Source organism: Megalops cyprinoides, chromosome 7, assembly GCF_013368585.1.
Source record: "Megalops cyprinoides isolate fMegCyp1 chromosome 7, fMegCyp1.pri, whole genome shotgun sequence".
NCBI classification, from domain to species: Eukaryota; Metazoa; Chordata; class Actinopteri; order Elopiformes; family Megalopidae; genus Megalops; species Megalops cyprinoides.
In genome coordinates this window covers 24259026-24274644 of record NC_050589.1, presented here as the reverse complement: position 1 = coordinate 24274644, position 15619 = coordinate 24259026, and the positions used below count along the sequence as shown (strand labels likewise).

Sequence of the window (15619 nt, the reverse complement as noted above, 5' to 3'; positions counted from 1 at the left end):
GTTCACCAAAACCTTCACCTGACCCCACCAAAAAAAAACCCCAAGAAAAACAAACCATCGGCAGCCATTTCAGACTGTGAATGTGTTTCTTCATGGCAGTGGCACCGTCCTGATTTGCCAATGGGGGTCCCTAATCAAAAAAGCTGTAGCCAGCCCTCATTTTTAAATAGAATTTATCATTCCAGAATGTCCTTAGTAAGTCTGCACTGGCTTCCTTATCTGCAACAACAATGTTGAGAATATATGCAACAAGAAAGCCACAGATGTTTCACCTTTTGTGGAATTGTTTAGTACTTCATATAGGAAGTAGAATTTCTGCTTTCTAGTAATAACTAGAAGTAAGTAATACCCACTTCACATGAACTACTTCAGCCACACTGAAAGAGTATTTGGGATAAGGGGACACACACTGTTAATGCAGTATTACTTTTGGAGGATTTATGTGTAAATAATTGCAATTAAATGTCTGTTTTGTTCATTTAGTCATTTTCAGAAAAATATATTTCTGGGTAACATGATAACCATTATTAATCAGGAAATATACAGGAATGTTAACTAATCAATAGACTTTGCTCTCCATAGCAACACAATATCATTAGATCAATTACACCCATTTTTGGTTTCATGAAGCTTTTCTCTCTCCCAATTGCCCTGAACCCGTTGCAGCACAAGCAGCATTTGGAAGCTCACAGATTTAATAGTTCTGCTGTGCTTTCAGTGGTTGAAATGTAATTCCACAGATGGATTTACCACTGAAATCTATCTCACTTTGCATGTCACCACTGTAAATATGTGCATTGTTTTTGTGGCAAAAAGTGGGACAGAGTTTTAGCTGGTGAGACAGGCTGGTAGCATTTCCTGTACCTGTCCTGTTGCATTTGGGTGACACGAGTGAAAAATGTGTTTCCAGTGAATGCAAAACCATATGCTCTTCCGTGGATGTACTCTTACAATGGTATATATGAATGTAGGTTCTTCAGCTGATCCCTTGTCAAAACATTTCCTATCAAAGGAACAAAGCTTACTCTGTTTTTTTTTTTTTAAGTTTGATGGAAGAAACTGGAAAGCTCTGACAGACAGGTGATCACACCAGAGTGACCTGTTCTCTATTTTAGTTTCAAAAGAGCATGTTGCAAAATCACAGTGTGTCTCCTGGTACTTATTTAGTTCAGGTGGGATATTCCCCTTCCCTTGATATGAGGTGCTGGCAAAACAATGCATATTCACAACGGGGACACAGCAGTAGTGATGATGACTTACATGTTGATGTAAGTTTTATTTATAGCAGCTTAAGCTACAGACCCAGTTACCAAACATAGGAATGCAATTAAACACTTGCACAGTCTTTTCTATAAAGTGTTTATGGTATGGGAGGGAGAGCTACTAAATCCAGTCCTCATGACTGCACAGCACAGCTCCACACAAGAGCATTCGTTACATTTTTACATTACATTCATTTAGCCGAAGCTTTTATTCAGAGTGACTTCTGGCAAAGGAAAAGCTGACTTTGTAGTTAGCAGGATTCAAACCTGCGCAGGGAAACCCCAATGGATTTTGTAAGTCCATTGCCTTAACTGCTCGGCCACTCGGCCACAACTACCCACACCCTTTGTTAACTGGTCAGGCTGCTCTGTGAATGTTTTTCTTTGCAAGCATGTCTGAAAGGCTACTGAGCTGAGAAGCATTAAAGAGCTGTCAGAAGAAGGACTTGAGCCAACAGCTCCAGACAAGACTGTAGTCAGAACACAATGCCTTACACCACTCAGCCATCAAGACTAACATGATTACCTTGTCAGGATAAAGACCCAGCTCTCTGACATACCAATCATACTCTTACAGTATCTCTTCAAGGGTGTGGTGCAATATCCGCTGTTTGAATAATATGCTCATTTTTGGTCCACCACATCTGCTCTTTTTGTCCTTACTTTACAGCCAGTTATGGGCAGGTTGTTTGTTTTATATTTTTCTGTTTTCCAGGATAGTCTAATGACCGCCCTTTTCTGGGTTTAGTGAATAATTTCCCATTTTTTCCATAGTTAGCTCTTGGTTTTCTGAGTTTTTGATTACTTCTGGAAAATGTTCTTTGTCCAGCACAGCTTTGTGACAGTGTAATCGCGGAATTGTGCTAAAGGTGTTTGAATTTTTATTAACTGATTCGACTGTCAAAGAGAAGTCAGCTAAAAAGAAAGAAAACAACTAAAAAGCCCCTTCGCGAAGAGAAAAAAAAAAACAAACCCACAAACATCCCAAAAACATCATCAGCCCTCCGTGACTCACCCTGTTTATAGTAAGTTCCACATGTTGAGGGGTAAAGGTTATGAAGTGGGGCTAGGGTTGTAGTGTCAGCATCATGCCAGTATGAATCAAAACAAGCAGCTGGTCATTCTTTGAAGACCTGGCTGTCTGTCACCATGTGGGCACAATGACTTCACAATGACTGGTTCAGACCACTATGTTTGACACAAGTTACTATCTACTGAGGCTCAGAAGGGAAACAACAGCTCACTTTGAGACATGTACATCTGTCATTTTCCACATAAGCTTCCTGGTTTATGTATATATTTTACATTTTTGCCATTTAGGAGATGCTCTTTTCCTAGACTAAAACTACAACTACAGTAAGATGACACAAAAAGGGAGAGAGAGTTCATGCTTGGGTAGTGAAGCTGAGGTGTGGTCTAAAGACTTGGGTGGCCAGCGACTCCACTGTCCTGACCACTATTGACTGCTACTGGAAACTCATATCATCTTCAACCATCTACTGAACTGTGATCATAGAGCTCAGCTTGCAGGGAGAGCACCATACCCATTGAGCTTCTCAGGAGCCCCAGATGCTACCACTCCTGTCATTTCCATGGTTTTCTGTGGAGTTGCACTGAAAAACCATAACCTTAAACAACAAATGTATTAGTCAAATGGTAGTGCTCAGGGTGTTCTGTCCAAGATAATTGACAAAAGACCATATTCCTCAGGTTTGATATTTTTAGGGGGAGGTGATGATCATAACAATTCATAATATGAATTCTTATGATCATCACCTCCCCCTAAAAATACATTTGTTAATGTAATACATTTGTTGTTTAAGGTTATGGTTTTTCAGTGCTATCCCTTAGGGCCTAGGAAGCCATATTAGAATGATCACAGTTCTGGAGCCAAATTGCCAGTCTAGCTAATTTATACATCACGGGTGCATACAAGAGGATGAAGGGGAAGGGTGTAATTTGGTCCATTTGGGACATTGTTTTCTAATAGACAGCCTGGTGCCTTTCACTGATCTATCTCTGACTTTACAAAGTACTCACAGAAAGAAGAAGTAATTTGGCTTTAGTATCGTGTTACCTGAAGGTGAATAGTTACTGGTGCTATATTCATCATACTTCCCTTATACATTGTAAATATCAAATCTTTTGTTATCATCAATGATAATCAACTTATCCATTGGCTGCCAATCTAGCTAATTTTTACTCCATTGTTATGTACTTGTGTCATGTCATGTCAAATATGGACTTGTTCACTTGCATGTACCTTTGTCTCTTTGGACGGTGACACAGCCTTCATCTTGAACAATAATGGCACTGTGCACAGAAAACCCCTTGTTTGGTGTGCATGACACTGATGAATCATGCTTTGTCACTACACACCAGACATTTGATGGGATGTGCTGCAGAAAAGTCCACCATAATTCTTCTCCCTTACCTGTGTACTTTAGAGTATGTTCTAATCTTACTGTAAGCTATATTGTATTGAAATTATGTTTCCAATGCACTTAAGTTTGTAAGCACTAGTTATTGCTAGCTACACTGCAAAAGAAGCTGACGCATGCATGTCAGTTGTAGACAGTCGTGTCTTGTGTGCATTTGCACTTTATTGGACACACTGGGTTATTTATTAGTCATTCTGAGTATGAGTTTTTGCTAAATGACCAAATGTAAATCTAATAACATGTAATTCAGTTGATATGAATTTGCATGCAATCAAAGCGTGAACGTAATTATTGATGTGGGTGTAGTGGTACTTAACCAATGTCCAATGAAGGATCACATCTGGCTTTCCCCAGTTGGGCTGAGGTTATTGGTCCCTGCGTTGGACATCATAAATAGGGGGGGGGGGGGGAGTATAGAGATGAGTGGAGGCGGAATGATGTGAACATCTAATGTGGAAAGGAAGTGCTAAGTGGGACTGTTCTGTCTGGGTTTGGTTAATTTTGTAGGGATTGTCTGAAAATTCTAATCCCTCCAAATATTTGCTTGGAACATGGGGGTTATTTAAACAAAATAAGCCACTCTTCCAGCTCTCACTAAGGGATGTTAATGTATAAAGTGTATACTAACAAAGCATGTTCCTAGATGAGCTATAATCTAAATCTCAACTAAATATGAAACTAAAGTGAAGACACCACTCTCTAAAATATCTTTAAAACTGGCCTTCTCAGGCTCATCCTTAAAGAGTAGCCCAACTACCCCGTCATCTGTTAGTAATTCCTTTCATTAGTGTAAACAAAAATATTTATCTGTAGCATTTCAAAAGATATCCACATAGCACTCATTTCAAAAGTAAAAGTGAGGTATGCTACGACCAGGAAACTGATAACTGGTGAGAGAGAAGCTTAGGTGTTTTCAAACAGGAACTCAGTTGGGACATTCCTCCAGTAATCCCCTCCTTCAAGATCTCATGCTTTACTGTGTATGAAATCATAAATAATTGAAAGTATAAAACATGGCACAGAGGGGAACACACAAGCTTCGACCTTAGTGCTTCCTGTCGTAACAGTACAGTGCCAACAGCAGTGCTTTTTAATGAATACATGAATTCTAGTGAAGTTGTTCAGTCATTATGAAAACAGAGCTATGAAAAGTAACAGGAAGTGACATCTGTCCATGACACAGACACCTGGGTGGTGATATCAGTGTGGCATATTGCTTACCTGAGTGTGAACCCAAGGTATGCATATCAGTTACAAGGCATGTCAGGTTTGCCCACAGAGGTGTACAGAAGGAGATTTCATTACATCACGTCATTTATGGTTTATGTTTGTTTCCTCTCTACTTAGAAAGTGCATTGCTACCACACAGTCGATTGGGTGCCGACTGGGCAGGGTGCACAGCCAACATGGTTGGTAAGCCAGGCAAGGACAAAGTCCTTGAGTGCAGATTCGTGAGACAGGAGACAATTCGACTAAGATGACTAAGTACTACAACCCATTACTGTTCCTAGTATTTTTATTTGCATTCTCGCAATTTTACCATATACTGTATATAGTATGGTGTTCGCACAACGTCCAAATCACATAACGTCCTATTTCACAGAACGTATCGTGGACGTTAAGCGACGCATGGCTGTATGTAAACTTACCAATTATAAGTTCAACATTTAGATCTTCAGTGGTTCCTTTCGTTTTGTTGTCCTTTGTCCGATATATGTCGTTGGGATTCGAATACTGTCATTTCATTTTGCAGCGACATTGAAGGGATACGCTGTGACGCTGCCACCGATACACTCGGTGATGACTGCACGCACGGAAAGCGTCGTTCATTAAGATTGCAGCAATCCACTAACTTTAACTTTGCGATTGCAGATCCCAGTGAGAAATGTAAAGCGCAAAGTCAATTTTGGGAAATCACTAGGGGGTGACTACATTCCAAAAGAGCGTATATTCACCACGCCTCCCACTACCCCCCACAGAAAGACTTGATCACAGCATATACAAATGGTTTCTCAGAGAATGAGTCAGTCTGTCGCATACCGGCAAGAGACCCAGCTAGAGTGCTGGGTGGCTACTGGATCCTTCGGCTGAGGAGACACGCTTGTTGACAGGTGAACTTCTATATTCATGTTTGCCATCGTAACATTCCGTTAAAAGTACGGTTGTATATCATCTGCCGTGGTAGGCTACCATACAGATTCTCTGTTCCTGGAGTCCTCGCTGGAGCGTTCTAGCAAGTGACGCGTTCAACATGTAAAGATAGTCGCCGTTTAAATCAAAAGAGTGAAGGAAGGCTTGGGCCATCCGTATACAATTTACTTTACGGCTACTTGGCTTTGTTAGGTAGCTTTGATTTGAATTTTAGCGCGATCGTTGGAAGTTGAATGTATGAGTTTGCCGTAGTGAATAGTGGCGGTTATAGCAGTTTGTTGGAGGTCTCAGCACAAATGTACATAAATTGGAATGTCATCAATAGACAATTTTAGAAAGTGCGAAAAATTAGTGATGTATTCTAGTTTTGTAACTCATACATTTTAATCATTCTGACCGTAACCCATTCCTGGTTATGAACCGAAAAACACAGTTTAATGAGACAAACCATATTTTAACAGATGAGGAGGTGTATTCAACAAGGTCTAGTGAAATTAATTTGACGGGGAGGGAAAAGTGGTTCGTCAGTTTGTCAAGTACTGTACTTGCAGTTGTTTGGGAGCTGGTGGTTTGATAGCGCATGCAGCTTGCTTCAGACAGCTTGGGTTCAACTGTTGTGTTGATTTTGGTCCGTCTCAGTTAATGCTGGGTAAACCCATGCGTTATCGTATTTGAAAGGATGTGAGCGCTTTTCGTGTGCGCTGTTCACTGATGTAGTAAACGAAACATTCCCAGGTATATTTGTGTGTTGCGGTGCGGTGTCACCCCCTCCCCCCCCCCCGGTATTGATGTCTCTGTTTGTCAGTGGATGACACATCAGGCACCGGGGAGTTTTCTCCATTTAAGGTCAACCGCAAAAGCCAGGCGTTGCTGTTGAGAGATTGCCGACTCTTCACACCCAGCCCTGCCCTGTCACTGAAGAGGTCCTGTTACACCGTGAAGATGAGGAGAGCTTTGAGGCCTGTCATGAAGACCACCAGCTGGGCACTTCTTACCACTCTGCTCCTGATGGGCTGTGCAGATGCTTCTCATGAGGTCGCCAGAGGCTGCGTGCGCTGGACTCCTTCAGGTCTGTCGGATGTTTGCTGTGAGAGATGCAAACCAGGTGAGTCACTGGTGTCTTCAATGACTGCTTATGTGTGTGTATATTAAATTGCGTTTTTAAGGGGTTAAAGATGTTATTTCAGTGTTATTTCAGAATAGGAGGAAATTAAAGGTACATCTCACACTAACACTTGGAAGTGTTTTTTCATTGACATAGAATAGTTTAACAATATTCATAAGCAGAAGCAGATATGCTTGTGGTGTTCAAGACCAGGACTGACACAGTGTTAGATAAACTCTGGACTGTAGGCAGAATGCTGAGCATATTGGGGCTGAAGGTCTTGTTTTCATTATTATGAAAAGCATCATTATGCTGTTACCCACACTGACAGTGACTGTATATCCACAGGTGCAGAACTACATATGTTTCTCATTTGTGATAGCGTGATTTTGGTGAAGCTGTTTGTCTCCATCTCAAATACAAAACATCTTTGTACTCTTTGTACTTGAACTGTAAAATCTCTATGGTTGAACTAGACATGACATTCCATTGCTGCTCTGTAAATGTTCAATACTTATCATTCTTCCTGGCAGTAATGGAGATGTGTTTCTAGTTTTGGAGATTCCTGTTTTTCTTTAATGTCTGAAATGAGAATCCTGTCTTAGAGTTACTGGTTGTGGTGCAAGTGATAGCCAGCTTATCATTCAACGAATAAGTAAATCATAATCAGTGGTGTACCACAAACTCCTGGGGGTCCCCTCCAAAGTTCAGGAGGGGATCCTTGGAAGGTTGAACTTTTAATTTTACTAACCATGTTGTTTGGCTTTTTGCAAGCTACATACAGTAAATTTAATTTCAATTTCAACACGTGCACCAAAGCCAACTTTTTTTTTTCTCTAAAACCAGCTTGCAGCATTGAGGGCCTCATAAATTATACTGTCTCTCACCACATTAACCAGAGGCAGAGGGTAAAAAGAGAGTGTCCAAACTATATGAGAAACAGGAGAGCTCACAAATAGCTTTACCTGTAGTGAAATAAAAGGGAATATGGATCTTTTAAAATTCTACTACCAGTGTTACACCAGTTAAGGTGAAATTCTTAGATCATATTTTGTAGAGGCTGAGAAGATTAATTTCTAGTGTTCCCACATATTCCTAACCCAAATACCAGTGCTTACCTCACTTAGTGGCTGTCCTCCTGTGTATAAGCTCTCTGGTATCTCTGGTATCTGGTATACTTATTTATTTAGAAGAAAAGCAGAACAGACATCAGCATGCGCATTCTAAAATCCTCCTTCTCCTCACAACAGTCAAAAATCTAGTAAAGGGTAATTGGGGAAATCTAACTAAATCTAAATCTAAGCATTTACATTTTTATCCACCAGCCTGGCTGATAATGTTCAATTCTGCTAGCAACGTCACTGACTTTAACAGTTAAACTTACCTTAATAGTTAAACTTAACTTGGGGCCCTTCTGTCCCTCGTGTGCCAGTCCAGTGTGCCACTGATCACAATATAAAAGTGCAACATAAAAGATTACCATTCCTTTTTCTTTCATATAGGACACACAGTGTATGCATTCTTATTTCATTTTGTACATGTGACCAGAAACTGCTTCCTAAATGTCCCAGATGACAAAACAGTCTATTAGGTTCCCTGATATTACACAGACAATGGAATGTGATACTGAACATTTCACTTTAAAATCCAATATTATTTTTCCAAGAGCCTTTACTTAAATGCCCCAGCTGAAGCACTTTCACAATCATTTCCAGAGAAGCCACATAAAAGGTTTGCTGGTTGGCGGTGAAACAGGAAACTCATTTCGCACAGTATATGGAATTACATTTAAAAATCTGTGTGACTTCGGAAATGTGTCAACAATGTGTCACACCAGGTCAGTGTTTGCAGGTAACTTCTGCAGGGTATTCAAGGTAGTCTGTGACACAACGGTGTGAATAGGAAAATAACTTTCAACTGTACAGTTGTCACGGTGTAGTAATCCCTCTCTTTTTTTGGGAATAAAGATCTTTTATTCTCTACCTGTATACATAGTACCATATGCATGCCATCATGTTATAAACCTGCAAGAGATGGTGTTGGGTGTTACATAGTTCCTTTAAAGTGCTGCAAAAGAAGAGTAAATACAATTCACCCAAATCCACTAGATGGCAGATGTGTGGTGTTCAGCATGATAGATATGCAGTCATATAAACTGTCCACTATACAAAATTAAAATAACAAATTATAATTATCATTAAATTATTATCATCATTGAAGTACCCCTCCACACGAAATAAAACAACTCACATTCCCTTGGTGTTACCTGGTGATATCACAATGCTTTTAATTTCATTTGAAATGGACACTTTCAAGAAGTATAAAAGTAAGGTCTATGTATAAATGGTGGGAGGGTTTGTAACAGTGATGGTGATGTAATTTCTTTCAGATGTGAGTGTATTTGGTGACTGAATTGTGTATGCATGTGTTTGCAGGAAACCGTGTGTATAAGAGGTGTGGTCTGGACCCTAGAGAGCTCTGTGTCCCCTGTGAGGAGGGCACCTACACCCTTGACCCCACGCAGGAGTTTTGCCAGAGGTGCACTCAATGCATAGGTACACTCCCCTGATACTTTCCAGCTGCCAATCACCTGGCAATCTGCTATCATAGTCCCCATGACAACCTACTAACATCGCTCCAAGAGCAACATGGTACCATGTTGTCACCATGTCTGCATTGTTTTTAGTATCAGTGGTATTAGTATAGTAGTATTAGTTTAGTATTAGTATTCCTCCTGGATGTGGGAAAGATCAACATATGGCCTTACGGTGGCATGCCATGTCAATATTGCACATTCAAAATCCAAAAAAGAAGGTGACGTGAACAGAGCTTTTGCATCAAAGCTCTGGGATGATGTGTTTGACCCTATCAAATATCAACACCTGATGCTGTATCAAACAATCGTAATGGTAACATTTCACATAACCTGGAAAAATGTCCAGACTTGCTGGCTGGGCTTTGATACTGTGGAGGGCACCTCAAATGCTAGTTTTATTACAGACATACGTAGAGAGAGAGAGAGTTTTATTCATCACATCACAGTCACCACCACTCATTGGCTGGAATGCAATCTGATTAATACTGTAGATTCACATCGTGCCATACTGCCAGAATGTCAGGGCACTATTCAGTCTGATTTCAATATACTTTGTCCTTGACTTTATGAACTTAAGGAAGTGCTATTTTGATTGGTGTGCTTTACATGGCGTCATGACAGTAACTGCAAAGAATGAAATAATGATATGGAAAAAAACAATAAAATATACACTATTCACATTTACGGGCAAAGTGCAGTTGGCTGACGCTGTCAGGGCCCTAAATGTACTGTAAAGTGTATAAGAAGTGAGTTGATGATGTGCTCTGAGTGTGAGCCGCTGTGTGTGTGTGTGTGTGTGTGTGTGTGTGTGTGTGTGTGTGTGTGTGTGTCCATCCAGGCGTGCATTTTGTGAAGCAGGCCTGCACCAGCAGCAGCGACACAGTATGCGGTTGCCGTAAAGGGTATCGATGTGGGGACAGCCTCTGCTCCTACTGTGTGGAGGAGTGTGGAATGGGCCAGGAGCCCACAGAGAGACGTAAGACCCCACCTTTGTAATCTTTTAGATTACTACATGTCACCATCTTCCACAGCACGGTTCTGTTACAAATCGTATTACAATGTCCTGTGGGCTTCAGCAACAACACATTAAAGGTATTTCTAGTGAATAGTCCTATTTTGTAGGACTTTTTTGTTCGCATGCAAATGTAAAGCAGGAAGCTGTTATGAAGCTATTATAAACAGGCAAAAGAAGAGCTTTACTCCCGTTTGCAGTGAAATGCTTCATGCCGTTCATATTGAAGCACTTGATGCCGTCTGTATTGTTAAGGGCAGACAGGCACAGATGCACTTTGTGGTTTGTTTTGTTCAGGAATTGGGTAGGGTGCAACAGTCCGTGTGTTTTTGTACAGGCGTCTGCCGTGACTGCCCCAGTGGGACTTTCAATGACCAGATCCACCAGAAGTGCAAACCTTGGAGAACCAGGTGAAACACACACCCGTCCCCACCCATCACACAGCAGAGCTCCAGAGTCCCGCCTGCTGTCACAGTCTGTGTACTGGCGAAGGTGAAGGTTAAATCCGTAATCAGACGGTTGTCCATTGCTAAGGAATGTCCTCATGACCTCTGCCTGACCCTCTTCTCTCTTAGCTGCCCCGACCCACAGCAGCGAATCGTGGATGTGGGCACTGCAGTCAGAGACAGCATTTGTGGCAATTTTTCAGCTACCAACCCTGAGGTCATCACCGTTCCGGCCAGGAAGGACAGCAGTGGTGAGATGCTTGGAAACAAAACAAAAACAAAAATACAGGAACATTGAGCTGGTCACCTTCTCATTGTGACATGTCACAGATGTTATTGAGCACTGATACTCAAGAACCAGTCAGAAATCAGTCTGAATCTTCAGTTTCAGTTCATAATTTCTCCCAGAGTAGTACAAAATGGTACTGATGACCAGTTATTCATGTAAAAGGATGAGTTTTTTCAGCTGACCGTGTCCTTTCTCTGTCTTTTTCTCTGTGGTGTTGGATGACAAAGGTTGGAAGGCAGCAGCGATTGCCTTCATTTGTCTGTGCTTGTCTCTGACTCTTGTTGTGGCATTTGCCTGCATCATTTCTGGAAAAATTATGATGAAAAAGCCGTCAACCAAACAGCCAGTGGTGGAGAAAGCTGCAGGTATTTCCTCCTTCACCTGGATTTCAACATATTCTGCCTCACCTACAATTTTGGTTCATGGCCAAAGATGCCATAGAAACAGACCTTGACTGGCCTTAACTCACTCTGTCGCTGAATAAGGGGCTTCCTTTAAACAACAGCGGTGCCTTTGCTTTGCCACTAGAGGGTGAAAAAAATCACTCGTAACAGGAGCCACCAATGTAGTCGCTGTCTTTGGATAGTGCTTGTTCTTCCTTGTTCCTGAAACAAAAGTGCTTTTTCTCCTTCCTTTAGAGTTTGATGATGCTTATTTTTTATCCCCCCCCCCCCCCCCCCCCCCCCCCCCCCCCCCCTTCATTCCACTCCCTCTCTTTCCCCCCAGAGGGTCCGCAGAGGGTGGCACAGCAGGAGGACTGTAGTTTCTGCCAGCCACAGCAGGAGCAGGGCGGAAGCACAGACTCCGTCTGCACTGAGGATTCGGAGACTAAGCTGCTTCCTGTGTGAGAGGGGCGGCTCAAATCCACGGCACTGTTGCCTCACAGGACTACTGCTGTGACCGCTTCCATCAAACCGGTGTTGCCTCTTGCCCAGGGTTTCTCACCTCAGCAGAAGCTGCCAGGACCTTTCCTAAAACATGCACACAAGTGGTCACACGCCTCTGCATGCATGTTTTTTCTTTCACTCTCTGTTTCACTATTGCACTTGGTCTCGGACAGTTGTCAATACCAAATATACACCCACTGTGGGAAACACTATCTGTGCCATTGATAATATTAACCTGGCTTGCATTCATTGAAATTCCCCTCCCCCCTACCCCCACCCCCAGGAAGATAATTAGCATGACCTTTAGACACTTACAAATGAGTTCCTGGACATTGACTGTCAGTTTAGTGGAAGGCATGGTAGTGGGTGGTGTGTTTTATTTTGTTGGCTGTAAGTGCTGCTACTGTAAGTCAGTATTAATTTGATTACGTATGTGTGTGTCAGACAGAGAACTATGCACTGCTGTGTTGTACAGGTGGGAGTTCAGCACTGAAAGCCATGTCTTTTCAAAAAGTGGCAGCTGCTTGTGCCTCAGGACCTCCTACTTCCATTATGACATCACAGTTACGCATATCAACATTCCTGTAACACCCCATTGGGGATACCCCTGTTTCTTACCCAACTACAACCGCAGTTTCATGACCATGTCGCACAGCCCCAGTTCCGCATGGGTGTCTGACCTCTGGCTTAGCATTTTGAAATATAGTAGCTGATTGTGTCTTGTATGAAGCACGGCCACACCAATGATTTCCTGGTGTTGTGTAACCTTCAGGGGCATTATGTGGGGAAGGATTAGTGAGTGTGATAATGCAAGACAAGCATGCAGAGCGCGATAGAAATGTGGCAAACCGTGCCACAGAACTTATCATGAGCTCTGTTTTCTTTTCTGGAAATACGGAAGCACTGAGCAGGGACTGTTAAGCGAAAACTTGCTGAATGTGCGATAGCATTTACTTATCGGCTGCATCAGCTTAACAGAGTGGAGTGCGCACCCATGAGCAGATTGTGAAAGACGTTCCAGGCTGACCCGTGCGCAAAGAGCTGGCAGATAAGTTGAGATAGTTGATCTGACCTCTGATAAACCCCTCGCTACCTTTCTTCTCCCTTGTGGTGTGCGAGGGCACGCTTACTGTGCTTAGATGGGCAGGAAGTGAGGAACCGGAGGGGGGTTTCACCAGTTGTGAATGGTAATGCAGTTCACAGGCTCCGAACAAGTGGTGAACGCCGCCAAGCCCCTGCGGCGCATCTTAATTACATGAGTCATGTTGTACGCGACAATCGTATTAGTCATGATTGAACAACATTCCACAGATCAGCATCATATGTACAGTCATGTCAGTGCACGTAAACAGCAATCAAGGGATTTCCGGCCTCGTAGAACCTAGAGGTCGTGCGGAGGAAAAACAAGACTGTTGGCAGTTTGTTGACTACAGCCCCCAATTTCTCAAAACAAGAACTTCAAGGGACATGAAACGTGGCTCTTAAGCCTCCCTGACGAGACACGGGACTACATTCCAAGCAAGTGATTGTGTTGGAATCTCAGCCTCATTACAACATATTAATTTATTGCGTGGGTGGCGGGTACGCAAGATCAAATGTTGAAATCGCAGTGTACAGCAGATATCTGTGAATTTTACACAGATGAAAGACTTGACTCAGGTTTTTAGCCGTCCAGCATGAGTCACCAGATATTGAATAGCATGAGAACGCTTTAGCAGCGATGATTAAGTTGCCCCTGCTGCCAGGCCAGTGTAACCGAACCAAAGCACTAGGGTGAAAGACAGACGAAACATGTGACTCAGTGACTGATATAGTACAGAGATTACGCTGAGCCGAGTGCATGCAGAGTTTTGTTGGTTGTCACATCCTGATATGCCACCTATTGTGTGAGTTATAGAATGATGGAACCCCTTGAGACAGAACTATCAAAAAAGTCCGCCTGTGACTGAGCAAGACGGCAGATCTAGGTGAACAGCAAAACGACCACAGAAGTAAGATGGGTTTCGGCCACTCCTTTTGCGGCACGCACGGCCACCCACAGGAAATGGGAATGAGCAGTATGAAAGAGAAGCGGTCTCCCTCCCCTCAGGTGATGTGGCGGGGTGTGACACTCAGCAAGGAGTGAGGTTCTCTGCTTTAGAGTGACAAAGATCTCAGGTCCCCACTCATCTGAGCTGTCACTAACCCCCAGCCCCCCCACCCCACCCTCACTACCACGAAAGGGGAAATCCCTCAGGTGACTTACAGAATCAACACACTGTGCATTCCCCAAATCTCACCCTGGGGAAGGGCTGCTCATACTTCGCTCTCAGTCATTTAGGTCTGACGGAGCTGTTGATGCTTATCTGAAATCGCCCAAGAAATATCAGTTTGTTGCACTTTGTTGAAGACACGAATTGTCAAAAATGTTTTTGCTCTGACAGAAGGATACAAGGTGTTTCTGTGAAGAATTTCTGCACATTAGCACACCTTAATTTACCAAAATGGACAGGTACTCATATTTTATTGAGTAATTCATTGTAAATTGGGACAAGGAAAACTAATTGTACACTGAATCAAACGTAATTGAGACAGCTGCACCTTTTTTCCCATGGGGTGCATACTGACAAAAATATGTTGAACAAACTTTATTAATCACTTCTCTCACAGACAGCAGACATGTTGAATCAAATGAAGAGATGTCAATTAAAGATCAGTATTCACTTAAAAGCCACATCAAGCCACATCAAACAGAGTGCAGTTGGAGATGAAAACAGTGGCAGTCCCCAGGACCAGGGTTGGAAAACTGCTGTATTCCGTTATGTGTACTGAACTGAACCAAGCTTTAAAAAGGTTTATATACTGTACATATATTTTCCAGAATTAGTTTGCTGGTGTTTCATACTTTTGTAAATTACAATTACAATAAACAACAAAACATATAATGTGCCTTATTCTTTGCTGCTTCTTCTCAGTAATAGACACTTTTTTGGCTGAAATACAGGACAAGCCAGATACAGATACATTGATTTGTTTGATTTGTTTTTATTGAAATCAACACAATGATATCAGTTTCCCCCCAAAAAGTGGAAAACTGAAGACAAGCTATTCAGATAGGCAGAAAAAAATTGGCCAGTTTCCCATCTGTTTAAGTCCTAGAAATAGCTGACTTCAACATTTGCGTTTCCACCACGGCTCATAAACCAGTTTTTTGCAGTATTGTCAATCTACTACAGCCATTTCACACCTACAGCAGGATTGTGAATTGTGAATATTCTGTACAACTGCAGACAAAGCCATACTGTACTGGGTGTAAGGCCAAACAAAAAAGGGCATTTCTTCCAGTATCTTTCCCAACACTGTTCCTATTGTTTATTCCCACTGCACAGAAATAAAGACAAAGGGCACTTGTAAAATGCTTTATACGATTTCCTGAAGGAAGCTTGTTTCA

At 42.2% G+C, this 15619-nt stretch overlaps 1 protein-coding gene across 2 annotated transcripts; it reads left to right on the top strand.

The window, feature by feature from the left end:
* The first annotated feature begins 5741 nt into the window (after positions 1 to 5741).
* tnfrsf9a (tumor necrosis factor receptor superfamily, member 9a) lies at positions 5742 to 12460 on the top strand. 2 transcript variants are annotated; one of them, XM_036534310.1, is made up of 8 exons: positions 5742 to 5814; positions 6757 to 6959; positions 9395 to 9514; positions 10394 to 10531; positions 10905 to 10977; positions 11143 to 11264; positions 11530 to 11667; positions 12029 to 12460. In XM_036534310.1, exons 2-8 carry the CDS (start codon positions 6797 to 6799, stop codon positions 12148 to 12150), a joined length of 876 nt encoding a protein of 291 aa, XP_036390203.1. In that variant the 5' UTR covers positions 5742 to 5814; positions 6757 to 6796; the 3' UTR covers positions 12151 to 12460. The 2 variants fall into 2 exon arrangements, with proteins under 2 accessions (XP_036390203.1, XP_036390204.1); XM_036534311.1 differs by having other exon boundaries at positions 5754 to 5814; positions 6675 to 6959.
* Positions 12461 to 15619: the final 3159 nt, after the last annotated feature.